We start from the raw sequence: 18,840 nt of genomic DNA, 5'->3' as shown, positions 1-18,840 counted from the left end.
ATAGGCTTTTTACACCACATATTAACATAGACTTTTTATACCACATATTAACATTTTTGTATTATAGGCACATTTGAAGTTTTGCTGAAGTCTATGATTAACCAAATCTACTCCAGATAATTAATATTGAAATAATCCTTACATGTTTAAGCAAATAACTATATATAGTATAATGTCAGTAATATTACCAAATATTATGAAGAGCTAGGTAATTTACTCTGCTTTTTCAAAAATGGTAAATAATATACCTAAGAGTTAATTCTCACACAACTTTATGAAGTAGGTGTGTTATTATTAGCCTAAGTTCAGAGAAGGTAAGTAAACTGCCAATATAATACAACTTATTAATAGTAAAAATAGGATTTGAAATCAGGCAGTTTGCCTTCATTCTGCACTTTTAACAACTGAACTCTACTGTCTATTGTGTTATCTATTTGGAGTGTATTGCAAACTTGAAATGATATTTTACTTAAGTTTGAAACAAATGAAAGCTAGCACTTCTACCAAAATGACATAAATAAAGGTATAGTACACTAACTGTATGCTTTTCTCCATAATAGCAAATCCCCTGCTCAGGTCAGCATAGCATAGCTGCTTAAGAAAAATGAATTAGGAATTGAATACTTAGAAGCAAAAGACTGTAAACATGTACTAAAATATTTTGTGTAAAAGCCACATTCTCAATCTTAATGTATGGTAATTAGTTTGGGTTCTTGATACTTATAACTACCAAAAGGGAGTTGTGTAAGCCTAATCTTTGATCTTTGGTCCCAGAAAGTCACTAAGCCAAAACTTGGAAAACTATCTCATTGAGGGACCAACATTTTGCTTCTCTGGGCACTTACGAGCAAATATTAATTTCACTGTATGGTATGAACCCTTTAAATGTTGTATGAGATTTAAATCAATTCCAATAAAGCAATTTCCTTGAAAACACATTGCTTATGTTAATGACCTGGTGTCTTGAGGTGCCTTCTATGAGAATTGAAAGAAATAATAATGGTAGAAGATTGAAAGAACAGAGACACTCACCCTAGTTTTGGCATCGATCTGACCGCCTCGATCCAGTAAGAGCTTCACCATGTTTGTATTTCCTCTTTTGGAAGCCACATGCAGAGGAGTGATTCCATTCTACACCACAGAAAGACCAAAAAGAGCTGTTGGGTATGATAGGGCATGATGGCGATGTCTTTGTGTTAAAGGCCACAAAGGAAGTTGTGACCTATGTGGTAATTTGATCCACAGTTTCTACTCTTTCTATGTCTTTGCTTTTTAAGGAACAAAAATCACACAAACTGCAAAACAACATAGTTAGAGAACGAAAAATGGAATGAAACTGCATAACTAAGTTAGTCAATAACTACAAAATATGTATTGAATGTACAAGTTACAGTCAAGAGACAAAGGGACTACTTTAGTGTAATAGAAACAAAAATTTTAAATCTACCTTAGATAGGGCCCTAGTGTAAAGTCTTTCTTTCTATAACATCCATGCACTTAAAGAGTCTGGAATCTTAAGTTTTATGATTCTTAAAAACAGAATACAAATATTTGGGTATTAATATCCAATATAAAAATGATTCTTAAAAACATCTCCTTCAAGTTGAGCGTGGTGGCTCATGCCTGTAATTCCAGCACTTTGGGAAGTTGAGGTGGGAGGATTACTTGAAGCCAAGAGTTCAAGACCAGCCTGGGCAACATAGTAAGACCTCATCACTACAAAAAACTTTTAAAAATTAGCCAGGCATGGTAGCGTGTGCCTGCAGTCCTAGCTACTCAGGAGGCTGAGTCAGGAGGATTGCTTGAGCCCATGAGTTCAGGGCTTCAGTGAGCCATGATCGTGCCCCTGTACTCCACCCTGGGCAACAGAGCTAGACCCTGTCTCTAAACAGCAACAACAACAAACAAACATCTCCTTCAGAATAATTCAGTAAGAAAAACAGCTTGAAAATAACACAACATAGTTTCAGTGCAGATGACTTCTTAGTACAAAAACATTATACATACAAATTATATTTATTTATTTTATTGGCTATCACATGTCATCACTATGGCAAGGATATATGTACCTGATTTTTTGTCTATTGTAATTTTTGAATATTCATAGTCTGCATTAACTGAATATTAAGTATACTGATATATACCATTATCATGTAAGTGAATTCTTTCTAATAAAAGCATACCATGAAACATGTAACAATGTGACACCTTTTATGTATTTTAGTAAGACTTCATGTGAACAAATTCTCAATTCATTAAAACAATTCCCTATCAAATTGTGTGCCCTATAGTCATCATAAGACACGCTACTTATATATTTTATAGTTAACATTGTAACAGTTTAATTATTTTTTGACGTGACTTATCAGGATTCATGGCATGATCGTTAAATATAACTGTTCATACTGGCCAGAATTAATGTCATCCTTAACTACTGGAAATAATTTGTGCATGAGTTTACAACATTTTTATTTTCTGCTTAAGCCAAGATGACTTCTTGTGATTTAAAGAAAGAGAATGAAAAATCTACTATCTCCAGCACAGACCTAGGTAAGGAAAAAGAAATAAAATCTTTAAGAAAGTCGTTGGTGTTCCTTTTTACTTTCTTAAAATATTCATTTACTGCTATCTAGAACGAGAAACTATTTTAATCCGTACCCTGGCTGTGAAGTCCACAGCAGCTCCCCGGTTTAGAAGAAGAGTTGCCACGTTGACATTTCCATAATGTGCAGCTATGTGCAAAGGGGTAAAACCACTCTATGAAAGCAAAGATATGATAATCAGTATAGCGCTTCACTTTTCTATGTTGCAGCCATTGTATTAGTGAAGAAAGTCACATGGTAACGGTCTACCTAATATATAAGCAATAATAAATGCTTCAGTAAGATCTTAAATCTTAATGTTATAAGGTGGTACATAACTAAACATATAAAAAGGTAAATAAATATTCTACATTTATTGGCATAATATTCATGACATGTTTTTAATTATCTTAAATATTTATCTATTTATGAGATTTGTTGTTTATACAAAACAATGTTTCTTAAGTTGGTTTTGCATATTGAAGAAAACCAGAATATGATTAAACAACATAAGGTTTCAGCCATAGGATTAACATATCAATGAATTTTTTTTAATGTCTTTTCAGAGAAGATTCAAAAAATCCAGTGTTTTTGTTTTATTTTTGTTTTAAAAAAGCAGTATTGGTTGACATTATACTTTTGGAAGCATGAAAATATGTTGAAAAATTCCTACAAAGGATATAGAATTTGTTCCACATCATTTACACTGTCATGATATTCCTATACCCTTTTACAACTGTGTAGCAAGATTATACTGTTATCACGATGAAATAATTAAAAAACAAAAATTAAACAACATACTTGGCATCAATAGGAATATAAAAGGAAAAAAAATTCAGCTCACTCCAATTTTTAATGTTAAACAAATTTTATGAATACAATAAAATGTAATTTAACCAACCAGGTTAAATCAACTATATGGGCATTACAGAACTGTTTACTCTCAAAATGTTTAAAAAATAAGTCTGAAAATATCAAATGAAAAAAATATTTCCTTTTCTTTCTTTTTCTGATGAAAATCTAGTCGAAAATTGTTGCCGTCTTCACAATAGAAGCATATTAACTCTTTTCTTATTAAAGTATACAAAGATCGGATAATTTTTCTTACTCTCCAGAATTTTCACTACTTAACAAAAGATTATGGGAAAAATAGAAACTGTTATTTGGCTATCACATCCTGCAGTTTTCGGGTTACTTGGTATTGCTCTCTTTTACTTGAAATGAACTACGATGTTTACTGTATTGTTTTTAAGAAATATTTTCAAAATTACAACCATTTTTTTTCTATTGAGTTGATATATAGGCTTCGGTGATTTTGTTTTAAAAACACCCTAAACAAGCATTCAGACACCTTAGGTAATGAAAATTTGTGTTGTTACTGTAGCAACATTAGATACAAATAATTTCTTACTTAGAGAGAAGCAAGACACAAAATAAGAACAGTAACTATTAATCCAAATCCCATATCTATGATCAAGATATTTTTATTTTGCATTTACATAATGCCAATATTCATGTCAAAATGGTGGGGAAAATCAGCCCTCAACCTGGCTGTTATTTTATAAAATGTCAAATTTTTATATTTTAGGAAATAATTGACTAAATTTATTTCATTTTTATCTTGATATTTCCTGTCACTCAGAAAAACATACTGAGGCTGGGTGAATCATTTTCAAAGTATTTAAATATAGTAATATCATTTGCAAAAATAAACTAACTTATTGTCTGATACAGCCTCACTGATCATTCATAATGATACCCAGGCTGTCAATCTTGGATCAGCACAAAACTGGTATCAGCCCTTCAGAGGAACTCTTCCCTGATTAACATGGAAGTAGGAGGCAGAGTTCACATTTCTACAGGATTAGATGAAGGGGTTTCTCTTCTTTTTACTCTATTGTCTTCAAGCAAATATTTTTAACTCAGTAAAAATCCACCCAAACTTCTGCTTTCACAATGTTTACAGCCAATACTGCTTTCAAAAATGTATCTTAAATAATCACCAAAAAGCATCTAAGAAATTAAAGGTATTGAAATTAGTTATTAAGATATCAATTTGTATGGTTCCAGTTGTGAGCAAGTTCACCAAGCAGTTGGGCTTTCCGTTGTCTCTGACCTGGGTTCCATGCAAAGATAGGGAACAAAAGAAATAACACAAATAATTCAAGTATACTCTGTGAGAATGCTCCAAAGTCCACAACCTAGTCATCAAGTGAGATGATAGTCTACAGAATCCCCTCAGCAAAACAATAATGGACCTACATAAAAAGTCACTTGTTTTTGAGTATAGGTTAATTTGTGTAATATACATCAACAATGTTTGTATTAGTGTCTCTCTCTATAGCAACAGCCAAGGAGAGACTACTAAATACATACATATACAAACACACCACACTGAGAGGCTTCTGAACTTAATGTTCTTATTGATTGATGTGACTTATTTTGGAATGTGGAAAATATACGATTCTATGACAAGTATTTTAAGACTTACAAGAAAAAGCAATTGGTCTGCTCTTGATATGCTCAATAACATCATTTATTATATAAATGTGGTAAAGAAAAAGAGCATACGGAAAAAAAAAAAGAGCAACAGCAATTAGATAAAAAGACAAAACACAGTGGCAGAGAAACCTCCCAAATTTTCACTTCCTTGAAACTCTAACCTGAGAATTCTCATTAAGGAAATAAAATCATATCTCTACTTGACAATAAGTTAGTAGTAAACTTCACTCACTAAAATATATGTTAAGAAAGAGTTTCGTTTCATTCTCTAATAACCTATTTAAATAGTTTTACTGATAAAAATAATGCTTCAAATATATGTTACATTAAATATCTTTGAATTATCAGTTTGCCTTCATTATGGGAAAGCTTTTCAAATTAATTTCCCATTAATCAAACTTCTAATCATTAGTATGAATTAGTGAGCATTTATTCTAATTGGGCAAAAACTAAAAATAAAGACAAGGTAAATTTTGGTATAACCACAATACTATACCTCAGTTGTCCTATTCACCATCATCTGAAGCAGTGTTGTTTGGGAGAAAGAGGGAAGATATTACACAATGCAAAATTACGGAAACAGTCAATCTGCTCACTGCAATTGGGTATACTGTTCCAACATGCCAAAATGCATTCTACTGAAAGAAGACATCCCCAAGCGCTACACAATACAATTTTATCTTTTAAATTCTATTATTTGTGACTATAAACAGAATAAGAAAGCAGATTTCTAAAAAGCTCAACCTCATCTTTTAAAGAAAATTACCTTGCATTTAATTTTTTTAGATGGTCCCCTTCTTTCTGAAATACCTCTGAAAGTCATTTATCTCTTTTTATGACCAGAAATAATTTTGCATTATCACCATGGCCTACTTCTTTATCATCCCCCAGGAGGAGTCTGGCAGCCAAAGAGTTCCTTTCCACAAATGTGTTCAGCTTTAAGTACCTTGGATTGTACGTCAGCATTGTGGTCATTCTGAAGAAGGAGTGCGGCAGATTTGGTGTCGTCTTTCCTAGCGGCAATATGCAGAGCTGGCAGCCTCACTTTCCCTTTGGTGTCGTTCTCCAAGAGGATGGCCACCGCCTGGTTGTGTCCTTGCTGGAGTGCCACAGCTAGAGGAGTAAAGCCATCCTGGTAAAATAGAAGGTAAAAATTGTCTGTTAACATCTTTAGATGCTAGAGATTTAGTTCTAAGCAATTATGGCTCTAATCTTTAATGATCAAGATTGACAACCAAAAGAATAAAATATTACTGGGAAGATTAGAAGCAGATTATATCCATCATATTGTGGAATAGTTTAGTCAGACGGCTTTCCTAATTTCTATTCTATACATTTTGAAAAACATCCACATTCCTTAACAAACATACTACATACAGGATATGCTCAAATGTATAGTTGCAATCGAAAAATAAAAGTGAGAACCAATCCTAAATAATGCCTCTGCAGGTAAAGCAGAAAAGTGGGAAGGGTAGAAAGAATGGAGACCAAGTCTGACTGGGAATCAAAGATATGGTGACTGAGACAGGGAAATAAAATATATGATTGACTATGCAGGTTATTAAATATTTCTGAACGGTTAGGGAAACAAGCCCCTGGGGATGGAGTTGTCTATTACCAGTTCAATTTTGGAAGTTTAGGGAACAATATGATCTAAGACTCTGGCAAATTAGGCTAATGTATTAATTATGCTCTTAATAGTTGAATTTTATATTATTTTGACCATTTAGATATAAAATTACATGTGCTAGGTAATGTAGAAAAACCTGTTTTTCAATTCTAAACTTAAAAAGACAGCTTAAAAAACAGTAACATGGAAAGTGAAATGGTAGAGAAAACTTAGTAATACATAATCATGCTAGAAAACTTGGAAAGCTATCTTTTTCTCTCTAGAAACAAGAATTCAGTTCCTGGAAAGGTGACAAGTACATTAAAAAATAATATATTTTAGGTTCTACTTACGTGAAGGAAAAAAAGCATCCTTAATCCACAAAAGTTGGAAAACAAGTCTCAAAGTTAGAAGTTTCCATTTACATAGAGAAAAAAATATGGGCAATAGAATGGTAAATTGAAAGACTGGGGCCGGGCGCGGTGGCTCACGCCTGTAATCCCAGCATTTTGGGAGGCTGAGGTGGGCGGATCACGAGGTCAGGAGATCGAGACCATCCTGGCTAACAGTGAAACCCAGTCTCTACTAAAAATACAAAAATTAGCCAGGCGTGGTGGCAGGCGCCTGTAGTCCCAGCTACTCGGGAGGCTGAGGCAGGAGAATGGCGGGAACCCAGGAGGCGGAGCTTGCAGTGAGCGGAGATGGCGCCACTGCACTCCAGCCTGGGCGACAGCGATACTCCCTCTCAAAAAAAAAAAAAAAAAAAAAAGAAAGAAAGACTGCATTCTAGGCCAGGCGCAGTGGCTCACATCTGTAATCCCAGCACTTTGGGAGGCTGAGGCGGGTAGATCACCTGAGGTTCAGGAGTTCGAGATGAGCCTGGCCAACATGGTGAAAACCCATCTCCTCTAAAAATACCAAAGAAAAAATTAGCTGAACGTGGTGGCGTGCACCTGTAATCCCAGCTACTTTGGAGGCTAAGGCAGGAGAATTACTTGAACCCAGGACTGCATTCTAGAGACGATGGTAATTTACCACAATTTAACTACTCCATTTTTTTCCAAAAATAATTTTTTTAAAGTCACTGCAGACTTTTGAGGAAAAAATAATTTTCCTCAAGTGTATTGTATCATGTATGCAGTACCAGCAATAATAATTGTTTTTTTAATAATAACTGAATTTTAAACACAACACATTACTTAACAGAATGGAAGAGTAAAGCATGTAGTATCTTAAGATGAAAAATAGTAGCCTGAATTTAGAACTTTGTTTGGCACAAATTAAATGCTCTGTGAATGAGAAAAGCACAGACTCATTAGCACATACATATTTAAATGTATTACCTCCTGCAGCACTGTGATAGTTTATATTAAAAGAGTGTGAAATTAATCTTTTTCTTAGAGATGAGGCATTTGCTCACAGAACAGAATGTCATTAAAAAGTTTCTGGCCTTTAATTTTGGTAATATTTAGGAAGAAGGAAGAGAGTAGAGAAATACTGTATAAAAATGGTACTGGAGAGACTGAGAACTCCCTTCTGAGTATTTAACCTTGGATCTTCACCATGTAGATTTCATTCTAATCTGTACTGCATGGGACAAGGCTAAACACTTGGAATGATTTGTTCAAGTGCCTCAACTAAAAGGAAATCCATATTAAAGTTTGGTAGCTTCATTTTTCATCATTTATTTACCAATGCTAAGTACCATAATTATGGGAAATTTTAAAACTTTAAATATTTCTTCTCGATCATGAATTTCATTGCCACATTGAATAATCTCACAATTATTTGACTTTAAAGTGATCATAATGTCTTGATTAGTCATTAATTTTTGCAAATTAGCTACCAACCAGCTCAGGGCAAGTCCCTTCTTTAGAGCATATTGACACATAGGCACATAAGACTATAGAAGGTATTTAGCAATATAACACAGGATATCAAATGGCAATCAACCATACAGCCCTGTAAAAACATTATTATTTTTTTTACAGAATGATGCACTAAAAAGGAATATGTAAATATTTGTCCATGTGTGTTTTTTGATAACCATTAGTGCAGGCATTGAGAGTTTAATCAATTAAGCTTATATATTCAATCAGAAAAAAGTAATTTTAATTGTTTAAATGACTGTCTAAAATGAAACAAATAATAGGTATATAATGTGTCTAAGCTAGAATTCAAAACCTCACATGATTTATTCGCAAAAGACACATTTCCTTGTGGAATCAGAGAGCATTTTAACTTTCTGGGGATCAGAATGTAACATGGCCTCTACTGATGCAATGTACATAAAAGGGTATTTTTGGAACCAAATGGGAAATGCTACAGTGGTCTAGACCAAAGGAGCCAGGAGTCGTGAGACAGCTGGGAATGCCAGCGAGCTGAGTTCTCCTAAATCCTACACTAGAAACCTTAAATCTATTTGGTAAATAGAAGCACTCTAGCGTAAAGGTTTCATCTGGTAAGTGACTCTGCTTTCAAGGAAATCAAAATCAAATAAAACAAATATAGATGTCCTTATTTTGATATATTTCTCAGAGGCCCTGATGCAAAGATGCAGTCTCATATTGTTACCTGAGCTCTGCCTGAAGATATTCACATGGTACTCATGGACAGAACTAGTGTCTGAGGAAAAAAAGGTCCCAAATCATAAAAATCACACTATATCCAAGTGGCATGAGTATAAAATCTGTGTGTATTGAATAGAGAACTCAAAAACATTTCATACTGGGTAGTTGGGTTTTCCAGTCATAGGTAGAAAACATGGTCTCATTAAGAGTGATTTCTTGGATTTTTTTTTTAAACTAATGAATAAGCTGTCAGAAAGTTGTTGCAATTGGCTCCATAAAAAGTTTTCTCCCAAAGGGACTGGAAAATGATTTATTACATTTTAATAACCTCTCCTAATGCAGCATAGAAGGGAGTTCATGTCCTCAAGACTTAATTGTCCAGAAAGGAAGGCATATTAGACATTAAAAATTATCTTAAGATAGTTTCTGGTTAACAAGAATCCACCAGTCATCATTCACTTCAGGCCAGGAGTTTTGAAATTTTATCAGTGGGGCCACAAAATATGAAATAAGAAAAGCCAAGCCCATATACTCTGGTTGAAAGAGGTGAGAAGAGGCATGTCTCAGGGGAGCTCTCTTCCTCTCCTCTTCCATGTCGCTCACTCCCAACCTTCCAGGGGCCCCAAGCACAAGGGCTTCTGGAGCATCACTTGAAATCACTGCCCCAGACAGTCATTGAACTTGCTCCTTAATCTGCCTAAGCAAAAACGTGAGGGAAAATACAAAGAAAATGGAATAAGAAATGCTTAGGAAAGAAAACTGATGTTCTCAGGGTCCTTGCCCACTCCCACTTCCTATATCCAGATGTCCTGGAACTCTTTAAAACTAGACTGATTTTGAACATTCTATTCAGTTGTTGCCATAATCAGTCACACAACCGTGTGTCATAATTTGTGCTTCAATAAGGTACAGGGTTTTTTTTAGTGACATTCCTCATGAAACTGTGCTAACACAGATACTTATGAATTATTTCTGATGGTAAAAAAAATTGTTCCTTTAAGGAATTGTATTGGATCCTAACAAAGATAAAGTATTGGTGAAAAGAGATGAGTAGAATTTACTGTAATCGAATTTTAGAATGGTACAAACCTCCCAAAAGGTTAGAGGATGGAAAATTAATGGAAGCCTGATTTTATGTAAGAATAAATAGACACGAATCCAAAATGAAGGCATAAACTGATGGAACTCTGTGCACAAGCCTGAGTCATTTGTTCACAGCCACTGTTGCGATTATAATAGTAACATGAACATTCCTAGCATATTTTAGACAAAGTAATGGAGATTATCTGCAGCCTGATATAAAGAATATGGACATTAAGATCAAAGAATTCAAGGCTTTAGGGCTGACAGTCTTACCTCTGTAGCAGTGCTCTGATTAGCTCCATTTTCCAGCAAATATTTTACAACATCAATGTGATTCTCTTGGGCAGCCATGTATAAAGGAGTAAAGCCATTCTGAAGACAAGCAATAAAAAAAGACATCTTCAATCATTTGTATAAGAGAGAACACTAGGAAGCAAACCTTTGACATAGTGAAACTATATAAAATACTTTCATACTGAATAAATTATACACATATTTACCATCATAAAGCTAGACAAAACGGCAGTGAACCAAGCCCCATACACAATTCCTAAAGCAATGAGGAAAAAGAGCTAAGGAAGATAGTTTCCCTCATTTCCTGTCTTCATTTCAGTACCAGAGAGTCACATTTCTCATCAGCTAACACTGTGTTAAAGATATCTTAGTGGCCAGGCTCAGTGGCTCATGCTGGTAATCCCAGAACTTTGGGAGGCCGAGGCGGGTGGATCACAAGGTCAGGAGTTCGAGACCTGCCTGGACAATGGTGAAACCCCATCTCTACTAAAAATACAAAAATTAGCCGGGCGTGATGGCACATGCCTGTAATCCCAGCTACTTGGTAGGCTGAGGCAGGAAAATCACTTGAACTTGGGAAACGGAGGTTGCAGTGAGCCGAGATCAGGTCATTGCACTCCAGCCTGGGTGACAGAATGAGACTGTCTCAAAAAAAAAAAAAAAAAAAAATCTTAGTGTCTTTAGCATATTTGGTATCTCAGTATCTGTATAAGTTCATAACATATGGAATTATCGTTATATATAGCATCTTTATAAAATAACATCTATATAACATCTTCTGTATTTATCATTCATAAACTATTTAAACAGACCATGGTTATCTTGAATATACAGAGTTTAGTTAGCACCTTTAGTGAAGTAATTTACTACTCATAGCAGAATAGGCTAGGAGAGACTACAAATTTGATTGAAAATGTAAAAGTCGTGGCTGGGTGTGGTGGCTCACGCCTGTAATCCCAGCACTTTCGGAGGTCGAGGTGGGTGGATCACAAGGTCAAGAGTTCGAGACCAGCCTGGCCAATATGGTGAAACCCCATCTCTACTAAAAATACAAAAAAAATTAGCTGGGCATGGTGGCACATGCCTGTAATCCCAGCTACTCAGGAGGCTGAGGCAGGAGAATTGCTTGAATCCGGGAGGCGGAGATTGCAGTGAGCCGAGATCGCGCCACTGCACTCCAGCCTGGGTGACAGAGACCCCGTCTCAAAAAAAAAGAAAAAAAAAAAAGAAAATATAAAAGTCTGTATTTCAGTGTTGTGATTGAGGCAGCATGGTTTATATGGAACATCTTTATATTGTTTTTTAAAGCCATTTTGAAATTCTATCATTCATTCTCACATTCACTTACACAGTTATTTACTAAAATACAGCCACTGGTGGCTAGGCTATCGCTGAGCTACAGTGATACATAAGACAGACACATGCACCCTAATGGAGCACACACTATGATGATATTATAACATTATTATAGGCATAGATTTTAAAAATCACTGAAATTGTATAACATGAGTTTAAAATTAAATTTGAATGGGCAAATTTTCTTTTCATCAGAGCCTTAGGAATATGTAATGTCTCATTAAGGAAAAAACCTACAAAACCTTCTTGTGAAATAATTCATAAGCTCTCAAAACCATGTCAGACCTTAAACATAGATGATTCCTTAAACTTTCCATGCATTAATGAGAATAAGTAAAAACACAGATCAGCGTTCAGAGATTTTTAAAAACTTAAAAGAGGAGAAAACTTTTTTTTTTTTTCGAGATGGAGTCTCGCTCTGTCACCCAGGCTGGAGTGCAGTGGTGCAATCTTGGCTCACTGCAACCTCCGCCTCCCAGGTTCAAGCGATTCTCCTGCCTCAGCCTCCTGAGTAGCTGGGACTACAGGGAGAAAACATTTTTTAAAGATACGTTTTTGGAAATAAAAATTCTTCTGTATACATTGTATAAGTGTGGAAACATTACCTAAAATGGCCAACATCCAGCAAAATATAAAGACAGAGTATACAAGTAGACCAAGTAGAGTGATTTTAAATTAGATTATAGAAGAAAATCTTCAGGCTTCAAATGTTGGAGGAAAATTTAGAACTAAAAAAGAAATATAAGAGGAATGAATTAACAATGTTGTAGGATTCACGAATAACTTGCTAGCTGGATAGCATATTTTTTAAAAAAACACAGCAAGCAGGTGAAATCTTATGTATTTTAAGAACACTGAAGAGGTGGCGGAAGGATAGAATTAGAGATTCAAAGGAAGGGAAAGCCAGTGAGGATGGTTAAAAACAATGAGTGGGTGTGGAATGGGGCTCTTTCATGACAAGCAAAAGGCAGGGATGAAAATAAGAGAAAAAGAACTTTTAATAGAGTAAAACAATTTGCTAACATGCTTTCCTCTAACAGTCTTGTAGATAGATCAAGAGAAAGGGAATCAGGCAGAGGTCGCCAGATCATCAGGAGAAAGGAGATGTACCATGCTGAGGTCCCTGCCTGAGAAAGGACCCTGCCCTGGGTCCTGAGCTTTAGAGGGACCTCCTCTGGCTGGGCAGGGCAAAGAATCCTGAGGGCCAAGAGGACATGCTCACCATGACCCCACAGCTCCTCCATTACCAGAATCCCTGCCTACATGTTCCCAAGTGTGGCTCCAGTGCTCACTCACACTTCTTCCTTGGGTTCATCCTCTCAAGTGTCCATTGGTATGCGCACCCTTTGGGAGGCAGAATGATGGCCCCCACATATGTCCACATCCTAATCTCTGGAACCTGTAAATGCTACCTAATTTGGCAAAAGGAACTCTGTAGATGTGAAGTTAAAAAGTTTGAGATAAGGAGGTTATTCTGGATTATCCAAACAGGCTCTATGTAATCACTGGGGTCTTTACAAGAGCAAGACAGAAGGCAAAGAGGAGAGAAGATGCTACGCTGCTGGCTTTGGAGATGGCAGACAGGGCCATGATCCAAGAATGCAGCGTTAGAAGCTGAAAAAGGCAAGGAAAGGGATTCTCACCTAGAGACTCCAGAAGGAAACAGCAATGCCAACATCTTGGTTTTAGTTCTGTAAGACTAATTTCCAATACTAAAAAAGAATAAATCTGTGTTGTTTCAAGCCACTGGTGTTGTAGTAATTTGTTACAGTAGCAACAGGTATATAATACACACCTTTCAAGTTGTTTGCTAGGGAAGGTAAAAGTGGGAGATGAACAAAGCTTGAATATGTGCAGGTTGGTGTGTCCACACCCTTACATGTGATGCCCCTGTCACGCAGATGGAGTCAGGGATAGGAGTAGAAAAGGGACTGTGTGGTAGGCCCCTGGGATTGGCATTGCCCTCATCACAGTCCTATGTGCAACTCCAAGCATTCCAGGATGTCTAATTTTGGACCTGTCATGATTTACCTGTCAAAGTAGGAGATACTTAACCATTTTTTAGCTTGATATGTAGTTTTTAATTTTAAAAAAATATATTGCAAGCAGGTCTCTTTTGCATTCCTTGTCCTGGGACCTACAAAGAGATGAGCTAAAGTGGAAAAAAGGAGGGGAATATCAAGGTTTATAAAAAATATCAAGGGAGACTACTGGGCATCTACCCAGAGGAAAAGAAGTCATTATACAAAAAAGATACTTGCACATACATGTTTATAGCAGCACAATTCACAGTTGCAAAAATATGGAACCACCCCAAATGCCCATCGATCAATGAGTGGTTAAAGAAATTGTGGTATGTGTATATACCATGTACTAATACCCAGCCATAAAAAGGAACAAAATAATGGCATTCACAGCAACCTAGATGGAATTGGAGACCATTAGTCTAAGTGAAGAAACTCAGGAATGGAAAACTAAACATCGTATGTTCTCACTCTTAGGGAGAGCTAAGCTATGAGGATGCAAAGGCATAAGAATGATACAATGGACTTTGGGGACTTGGGGGAAAAGGATGGGAGGGAGCTGAGTGATAAAGACTACAAATTGGGCACAGTGTATACTGCCCGGGTGATGGGTGCACCAAAATCTTAGAAATCACCACCAAAGAACTTATTCATGTAACTAAACACCACCTGTTCCCTTAAAACCTATAGAAATAAAAAGTTAAAGCAAAACAAAAAAATCAAGGAAGAAAGTATCAAGTATATGGGGAGAAGAGTAATGATGGACAAACATTCAAGATCTTGGTTAGAGCATTTCACAAACATCACATGTGTGCCTTGCACCATAACCTTGGTGTGCTACAGCTTCCAGCAGAATAGGGGAGCAAATGTGAAGAATGATAAAAATGAAAGTGACTTATTGAGCTTCTGTTATATCCACTGTAAAAAAATGCTTTGAATGTATCTCCTCAAATTATAGTGCCCTGGTTTGTCTGGGACAGCTCAAGTTTATCACAGTATCCTGAAGTAATCATTAATAGTGCCTCAGTTTGGATGATAAATGACCTAATACTGTATCTAATACTTAGAATAGTGCTGCAACATTTGTACTATTGTCCTCATTCAAACTGAGGCAGCTGAGGCTCAAATACCTACGTAATTAAGCCAAAGTCTTGCAGCTAATAAGTGATCTAGGAGTGACAGGCAGGTGGCAGTTACCGAATAGTCTCTTCCCTGTAATGGTATTAGGACCCCATCCTGTGAATGAATTTTCCTCAGCCTGGCTGCGTGATAGAATCTCCTGTAAAAGCTTTTAAGAGTGCCTAGGTACCACTCTACCATCTCATCCCTACTGAATTGGAGTCTCCATGTGCAAAGCCCAAAAATGAGCATTTTTTTTAAAAGCACATTTTTTAAATTGCCTTGAAAAGTTTGTTGTAGGTGATACAGAAAAGTTGAATGTATTTTGGTAGGAAGTACCATAATCACATTTGCATTTTAGAAAGTTCATTCTGGTGAAAACAGATGCCTTGGCTTGGGGTGCTAGGAGACAAGAATGGAAGTAGGTTGTCAATCAGCTCCTGCAGTACCCTTTGCAATAGTGTACATAAAAGATGAAGGAAGCTTTGGTTGGGAGATCGGAGGGTTGTTTATTGTTACAAAACATGTGAAGTAAGGCAATAAAGATTTACTACAGGTCCTTAGAATGTGGAAATTATTCTCTCTTAACTTACTGGTATTTAACAACAAAAAATAGCCCACTGGAGAATGTGAAACATGCCTCTGGGTAATTAGGACAAGGCATGGCAGCACTTTAACACCACTGTAAACTTTATAGGAAAGCATTTATCATCACATATTAATAGCTTAAGAACACAACTGTATTGGCTTCTGTGTATATGCATCCAGGTGCCTTCCAACACCTTATGTCTCTGTGTGTTTCTAAAAAGTCTCTGGTTGCATGTAGGTATGAAAATAGATGCATTTTCTCCTTTTTGGTATAAAAAAGTCAAAGATATCCACAGCCCAGGCTGATACTGGGTGGGTGAAATAAGTACAGCATTACCAGTTGTTACAGTAGTTCTGGTGTGACCAACAGGTGCCCCTAGCAACTGGTTATTAAATATTTTGAACATTACTCCTGTTCATAGAAAACTATGAATTATTTGTTATTCATTATATTTACTCAACAAAAATATGTTTGGTGACTTTTCACTGCTAGGCATTATGTTCAGCTTTAATGATTCAGAGACAAAATTCAAGTTTCCTGTTTTGAGAATTCACAGCCCAGAGACTGAGATGGACAAGTTAGCAAAATTCTGTATTACAGTTTAGTGAACACCTATATAATTAGTTTTTTTAAATTATGTGTTGGATATAAAGAGAACACAGATGAAAGACCCATAATTCAACTAGATAAGGAAATGATATCTGAAGGAAGTTACTGGGAGTAACAGCTGGAAGACACTGAAGACAAAGAAGCAGGAAAGGTATTTGAAAGAGAAGGAACACCTTGCAATGAGACAACACAAGACATACGGAAACTTATAATTAATGCATTGTTACTGGGGAGAAGCAGCTTAGATAGGCAGGGATCAGTCCCTGTCTGCCTTGCTGAGGAATCTGAATTTTATTCTGAAAGCCTTGCAAGGAATTGGTTTTTGTACAGGGGTTTGACACAGACACATTTGCTTTTTAAAGATATTACTTGGCGAGGAATGGGGAGGATACATTGGAAAACGGAGGCCAGACTATAGTCCAGAAGAGTGGAAAGCAGGTTTTTGTTAAATCCCAAGAAGTGAGAATTACAAGTATTAATACGATCTTAGTATTTTAAAATATAATTTACTCTTCATTTATTTATACTCTGCTTCATGATTAGGAAGACAAGCAGTGCATTCAGTCTGTATTATTTATCAGTCATTGATAATATTTCTCAGGTTTATTAAACAGCTATAATGCTTTTCTCCAAATGTAGAAATCACACTGTATTTTAGGGAATTCAAACACTTATTACAAAAATATCTTCCTATTTACATTAGTAATATGACTATAAACCAGTAATCAGGTTTTAGCCAGCGGTGAAAATTCCTTTTGGTAATTGGATTGTCTTGACAAATTGAATGTGCAAAAGCTAATATTTATATTTTTACATATCAGATGTAGATTGAATGAAGCTTTTGGAAAATCTTTAAAGCAAGTAAATTTATTGATATTTGTAAGTCATTTCAAAGAAATTATACAGAGAAAAATACTGTTGATATACAAGGTAATGAATGGTTTAACACCAATGTTTTGAACAAGAACTTCAACTCTAAGCATTGTCATTATTATTAATTTTAAAGAATCTTAACTTTTCAGCCTTAATTTTCCTGGCACGCATAACTTTATTCTTCCCTTACACTTGGTTGGCTTAAAAAGAGTGATCATATAAAATTACTTTTATCTTAATATAAAAGTAAATGTTACTTCATTTTCAACAGTCTTTATAGCATTAGATTTGTTCTAAAAATTATTCCTAGGCACTGGGGGGTCCTGCTTTCAAGAGTAAAAAAAATGACAATTCACAGAATACATCTACATAGAATCATTTAAGGCTCCAGACATACTATAATTTCCAAAAGAGAAACATGAATAAAATGCTGTTGGAATACTAAAGACTGAGCAATTAATTCCGTGAAGAAGGTATATTATGGCCCATGCACACAGATCAGAGAGAACATTAGGAGGTCTAAATGAAATCAGGATGGCAGATACAGAGAAAGGGGAAAGTTCTTTATTGTTCTTTTCTCTTCTTGCTCCATTGTCTCTCAAAAGATGTGGTGTTTGTAGGGGAAGTATGAGTGTCTTTGCTGCAGACACATATTTCACTTGGGGGATTTTGTCCTCTAAACCTGAGTCTAATGAATAGTGAAAGAACAGTAAGAGAAATTACTAGCATGGGTAAAAGCCAATGCAAGAATGCATCTTGAAAAGAATTCTTACAGGCCTTAAAACTAAAAAAAAAAAAAAAAAAAACTTCAAAGATCTCTTAGCCATAACTTAATATAGAAAACTACAATTCATTACATTACCACTCAGCTAAAGATAGACCTTAGGTAATTTCATAGATTATGCATAAGCTAAATCACATTCTCTAAAATATATCACAAGAGTAGAAACTGATTATGGAAATTTCAAATGATTACATAAAATATCTGTGTAAACTACTCATTTTATTTGTTCTTACTTTCAATCTTACATTGCTAAGCTTATTAAATATATTTCAATGATTAAAAGAAACTGCCATATTTTCCTAGATGAAAATGTTGCAGCTGAAACAGATGTCACCATTTTACAGAGGAATTTTTTTGTTTGTTTGTTTAAATTTTTGCCCATTTTATTTTTTTATTATTTTTTTTTTTAATTTTATTATTATTATACTTTAAGTTTTAGGGTACATGTGCACCACGTGCAGGTTTGTTACATATGTATACATGTGCCATGTTGGTGTGCTGCACCCATTAACTTGTCATTTAGCATTAGGTATAGTTGAGGAATTTTTAACCCAGAGATTGAGAAACCACCAAGTAGACTGGCCAGTTACAGAGGTTAAGGAGAGAATAGGAGGTGAGCAGATACAGCAAGTGCAGAGATGTTGGAAACTCTTACCATGTCTTCTTCATCTTTCAGGCCTCGACATAAGTGTTACTCTCTCTGAGAGGCTTTATTTAGTGCCCATAAAAATGCTTAGCACATAGTAGGTGTTCAGTAAATATTTGTTACATAAATGAACAAAGTAAAACAGAATTCAAATTCCTTTTTATACCTGTGGTGGTTTTAACATACACCTGCAAATTTTT

At 35.5% G+C, this 18,840-nt stretch overlaps 1 protein-coding gene across 39 annotated transcripts in view; it reads right to left on the bottom strand.

The window, feature by feature from the left end:
* Positions 1 to 18,840, bottom strand: part of ANK2 (ankyrin 2) — a 683,465-nt gene that overhangs the window by 139,653 nt on the left and 524,972 nt on the right. For 21 of the 39 annotated variants that reach the window (XM_054554375.2, XM_063723590.1, XM_063723596.1 and 18 more), the window contains 4 exons: positions 10,620 to 10,718; positions 6,031 to 6,216; positions 2,659 to 2,757; positions 1,033 to 1,131 (listed from right to left, as the gene is read on the bottom strand). In XM_054554375.2, coding sequence (XP_054410350.1) covers positions 1,033 to 1,131; positions 2,659 to 2,757; positions 6,031 to 6,216; positions 10,620 to 10,718 — 483 coding nt within the window. Of the gene's footprint in view, positions 1 to 1,032; positions 1,132 to 2,658; positions 2,758 to 5,580; positions 5,605 to 6,030; positions 6,217 to 10,619; positions 10,719 to 18,840 lie in introns of all 39 variants that reach the window. The other 18 variants (XM_054554359.2, XM_054554356.2, XM_054554372.2 and 15 more) reach the window with 1 other exon arrangement.

This window comes from Pongo abelii, chromosome 3 (genome assembly GCF_028885655.2).
Source record: "Pongo abelii isolate AG06213 chromosome 3, NHGRI_mPonAbe1-v2.0_pri, whole genome shotgun sequence".
In the NCBI taxonomy this organism is placed as follows: Eukaryota; Metazoa; Chordata; class Mammalia; order Primates; family Hominidae; genus Pongo; species Pongo abelii.
The sequence above is the reverse complement of the archived record's forward strand: the minus strand, read 5'-3'. Positions and strand labels throughout refer to the sequence as shown.